General features: G+C 41.2%; 1 protein-coding gene across 3 annotated transcripts in view; it reads left to right on the top strand.

Annotated features, from left to right (window-relative positions):
- The window catches only part of CCAR1 (cell division cycle and apoptosis regulator 1), a 79,286-nt gene that overhangs the window by 10,494 nt on the left and 64,043 nt on the right, over positions 1 to 4,749 (top strand). For 2 of the 3 annotated variants that reach the window (XM_012801386.2, XM_023509521.1), the window contains exons 3-5: positions 164 to 336; positions 757 to 801; positions 3,142 to 3,174. In XM_012801386.2, the coding sequence (XP_012656840.1) occupies positions 164 to 336; positions 757 to 801; positions 3,142 to 3,174 (251 nt within the window). The remainder of the gene's footprint in view (positions 1 to 163; positions 337 to 756; positions 802 to 3,141; positions 3,175 to 4,749) is intronic. The other variant, XM_023509522.1, reaches the window with a different exon arrangement.

Genomic DNA, 4,749 nt, shown 5'->3' with positions numbered 1-4,749 from the left:
AACCTACTAGATCTTATTCCTCCTACCTAACTGTATTTTTGTAAGATTCCATGTCTTAACGATTGCGAATGTTAAAATGACTATGGAAGTGAAGGTATCTCATTAGTATGCTGATTATATATTTTTATCTTTAATGATCTTGTTTTCTCTCTTTTTTAAATAGCTGCACTGGGTGTTCAGCAGCCATCACTCCTTGGAGCATCTCCTACCATTTATACACAGCAAACTGCATTGGCAGCAGCAGGTCTTACCACACAAACCCCAGCAAACTATCAGTTAACTCAAACTGCAGCATTGCAGCAACAAGCTGCAGCTGCAGCGGCTGCATTGCAACAGGTGAGTGCTTAGTATGTATCATTTTTTGTTGCAGAAAATGTTATAAAATCTGTTTGAGTAGCAAGGATTACTACCTTCTTTTTAGAAAGAATGAGAAACTGTGGTGTTTTATGCTGGTTTTTTTTTTTTGTTTTTAGATGAGAAAAATTACAGATGCCTAGCACATACAGAGAAGTGTAGTGGAATAATCAAAACTATTAAATTCTTAAATTGAGTAGTCCTTAACACCTTAATTATTTGTACAAAATTCAGTTCTACGTGGATCCCAGAGTATTATAATTATCATTTTCTTGTAGGTGAAGTTTCTTTTAATAGAAAATGTCTGTTTAGTGAACTTCTATGTGTTTCTGTGTATATATACCACTTTTTGAGAATGAATAAAGATTTTTTTTTGAAAAATCTTTTTTTTTAATCTTTCAGCAATATTCACAACCTCAGCAGGCCTTGTATAGTGTGCAGCAACAGGTTAGTTTATATTTTCCATATTAAAAACTGATTTAAAATAGCCATTTGTTCCAAAGTTCAGTTGATACAGATTTTTATTCTTTTTAGCTACCTTAAGGTGTGATGTGATTTGGGGGGGGGGAGGGCATGGGGGAAATGAGGTAGGAAAAATGGAATGTCTGCAAGGGCAATAGAGATAATGGGGATGGGCCTAAAAACTCAGATTCTCAACTAGCATCCAGTCTTAGTCACATGTGTCTTTATGAGATATGCAGAAGATGTTCTTTATTTTTTATTTATTTATTTTTGAGACAATTTCAAGCTCGTTGCCCTGGGTAGAGTGCCATGGGGTCACAGCTCACAGCAACCTCAAAATCTTGGGCCAAAGCGATGTTCTTGCCTCAGCCTCCCAAGTAGCTGGGACTACAGTGCCTGCCACAATGCCCAGCTTTTTTTGTTGTTGTTGTTGTTGCAGTTGTCATTTTTTAGGCTGGTCCAGGCTGGGTTCAAAGATGGTGGATGAACTATGCTATTGGCTCAGCGCCTGTAGCTCAGGGGCTATGGTGCCAACCACATGCACCAGAGTTGGCAGGTTCAAATCCAGCCTGGGCATGCCAAACAATAATGAGAAGTACACTGAAAAAATAGCCGGGGATTTTGGCAGGGGCCTGTAGACCCAGCTAGTTGGGAGGCTGAGACAAGAGAATTGCATAAGCTCAGGAGTTTGAAGTTGCTGTGAGCTGAGGTGTGGCACTCTACCGATGGCAACATAGTGACTCTCTCAAAAAAAAAAAAACAAAAAAAAAACAAAAAAAAACACTACGCTATTACTAACCCTCTGGCCCTATTATACTCCTGCCTGGAACTTCTAGGCCAGTGTTTTTGAACCGTTTTTATCTCGTGGCACACTTGAACCCATAGTTAAACTTCTGTGGCACACTTAAATTATGTTGGTCAAAACAAAAAAAAATGTATAGGCCAGGTGAGGAGGCTTATGTCTGTCACCATAGCACATATTTACTGTGCTTTTAACTGTGCATTCTGATCTGATTTTTACCTCTAATATGTGGTTATTCCAGGTAACCTGAGTGTTTTGAATTAGAACCTCATTATAGGAGAGGTGCTTATATAAAATTGTTTTTGCCAGTGGCTTACACCTGTAATCCCAGAACTTTGGGAGGCTCAGGCAGAAGGATTGCTTGAGGCCAGAAGTTTGAGCCTTGTTGGGGCAACATAGTAAGACCTCTTCTCTACAAAAAGAAAAAAGAACTTATCTTAGCCTAAGTCAAGTTTGTATTCCAGATTTTTAAAATTTTCTTCACACCAGTTCCTTTTACTTTCTTGGAATGGCACACTTTCCTATTGCCAGGAAAACTGTGTGTCAAAGTGTGTGGTCCTTCATAGTCCCTGTGCTTGTAGCAAATCTTACCATTAGGAGTCCTGCTTATGTAGGGATACATATGAAATTGGATGACCAGTGATATTTGATGCAAGAAGCATAGTGATGGTATTGAATCATTTCAGTAGCATGGTAATCACATGTGGAACTAGAAATCTTCACCTTTGGATACTTGTGGGGTTTTATTGTGAGCATTAGTCCTATGAAATAACAATAAAAAAATCAGTTTTCCCATTTTTTTTTTTTTTTGTAGAGACAGAGTCTCACTTTATTGCCCTTAGAGTCCTGTGGTGTCACACAGCTCACAGCAACCTTCAGCTCCTGGGCTTAGGCGATTCACTTGCCTCAGCCTCCTGAGTAGCTGGGATTACAGGTGCCTGCCATAATGCCCAGCTATTTTTTAGTTGCATTTTGGTATATGGGGCTGGCCCCCTATCGACTGAGCCACAGGCACCACCCCAGTTTTCCAATTTTTATTCAGTGTAGCTAAGTAGCTGTTAGTGAATGAGTGACATACATACATGATCTGCAGTTGTTAGAAATAGTTGTAGAGGCTTGGCACCTGTGGCTCAAGAGGCTAAGGCGCCAGCCACATACACCTGAGCTGGAAGATTTGAATCCAGCCTAGGCCACCAAACAACGACGGCTGCAACCAAAAAATAGCTGGGCGTTGTGCGTTGTGGCGGGTGCCTATAGTCCCAGCTACTTGGGAGGTGGAGGCAGGAGAATCACTTGAGCCTAGGAGTTGGAGGTTACTGTGAGCTGTGATGCCACAGCACTCTACCAAGGGTGACAGCTTGAGGCTCTGTTTCAAAAAAACGTTGTAGAAAACCTTATGACCTTTTTTACTTTTTACGTTTTACTTAAAAATAAAGTAACTAATTGGCATTTTGCCTTTTATAAAGTATCTGTGAAAGGACTCTGATCTTCTTTTTTAATGTATTTTATTTTATTATTTTCAGTTACAGCAACCCCAGCAGACCCTCTTAACACAGGTCAGTTTGGCATTACTGTCTCTCTTCTTGGATACGTGACTGAACTGTAAAGTTTTATTCCTACTCTAGTTTTTTTTTAAGGGTTAAAAGATACTTATTGGATTTATGTAATATGTTGGAAATATGCTAAATAAATATGGAAGTTGTATTATTTTTTTCTTTCTGCTTTTTTTTTTTTTGAGACAAGAGTCTCACTATGTTAACCTTCAGTAGAGTGCTATGGTGTCATAGGTTACAGCAACCTCAAACTCTAGGGCTTAAATGATTCTCCTGCCTCAGCCTCCCAAGTAGCTGGGACTATAGGGGCCTGCCACAATGCCTGGCTATTTTCTGGTTGGAGTTGTCGTTGTTTGGCAGGCCTGGGCTGGATTCGAACCTGTCAGCTCTGGCATATGTGGCTGGCGCCCTTGCTGCTGAGCTACTTGCGCCAAGCCTTCTTATACTTTTATGGAACTGTTATTTTTGGATTTCTTCTGCATATTACTTTTTTCCTTTGCCTTAGCAGGTGAAATTATTGTATATGTTATGATCTTGCTATTTTAGCAGCATTAACACATTAACTGTCCACTCAGCGCCTGTAGTTCAATGGCTCGGGCACCAGCCAAATACACCAGGGTTGGCAGGTTCAAACCTGGCCCAGGTCTGCTCAAAACAACATTGACAACTATAACAAAAAGTAGCCAGGCACTGTGGTGAGCGCTTGTAGTCCCAGCTACTTGGGAGGCTGAGGCAAGAGAATCGGATAAGCCCCAGAGTTTAAGGTTGCTGTGGGCTGTGGTGCCAGGACACTTTACTGAGGGGAACATAGTGAGACTATTGTCTCAAAAAAAAAAAAAATCTTTTTTTTTTTTTTTTTTTTTTTTAGTGTGGCAGTCTGTGTGTTAAAAAGTTTAGAATTTAGGGCAGCGCTTGTATTTCAGTGGGTAGGGTGCCAGCCATATACACCACAGTCTGGTGGGTTTGAATCTGTCCTGGGCCAGTTGAACAATGACAACTACAATAAAAAAATAGCCAGGCCATGTGGCAGGCACTTGTAGTCCCAGCTACTTGGGAGGCCGAGGCAAGAGAATCACTGCAGCCCAAGAGTTTGAGGTTGTTGTGAGCTGTAAGGCCATAGCACTTAGAATTTAGGCCAGGTGTGGTTGCTCGTGCATAATTCTAGGACTCTGGGAGGCCAAGGTGGGTGGATTGTCTGATCGCATGGGCTTAAGACCAGCCTGAGCAAGTGTTAGACCCATCTTTAAAAATACCCAGGTACTGTGATGGGCTCCTGTAGTCTCACCTACTCAGAAGGCTGAGGCAAGAGAATTGCTTGAGCTCAAGAGTTTGAGGTTGCTGTGAGTTGTGATGCCATGGGACTCTACTGAGGGAGACTTTTTTTCTGTGTCAAGAAAAAAAGTTTTGAACTTCTTTTCCCTTCTTCTTTTGAGAATAGATCTTCTTCTTTTGGCTGGGATCATCATTGTTTATTGTATTTTATTTTTTTTGAGACAGAGCCTCAAGCTGTCCCCCTGGGTAGAGTGCTGTGGCATCACTCACAGCAATCTCCAACTCCTGGGCTCAAGCGAGTCTCCT

This window comes from Otolemur garnettii, unplaced genomic scaffold (assembly GCF_000181295.1).
Source record: "Otolemur garnettii isolate 467f Iridium unplaced genomic scaffold, OtoGar3 scaffold00008, whole genome shotgun sequence".
Taxonomy (NCBI): domain Eukaryota; kingdom Metazoa; phylum Chordata; class Mammalia; order Primates; family Galagidae; genus Otolemur; species Otolemur garnettii.
This window is presented reverse-complemented; position numbering and strand designations above follow the sequence as displayed.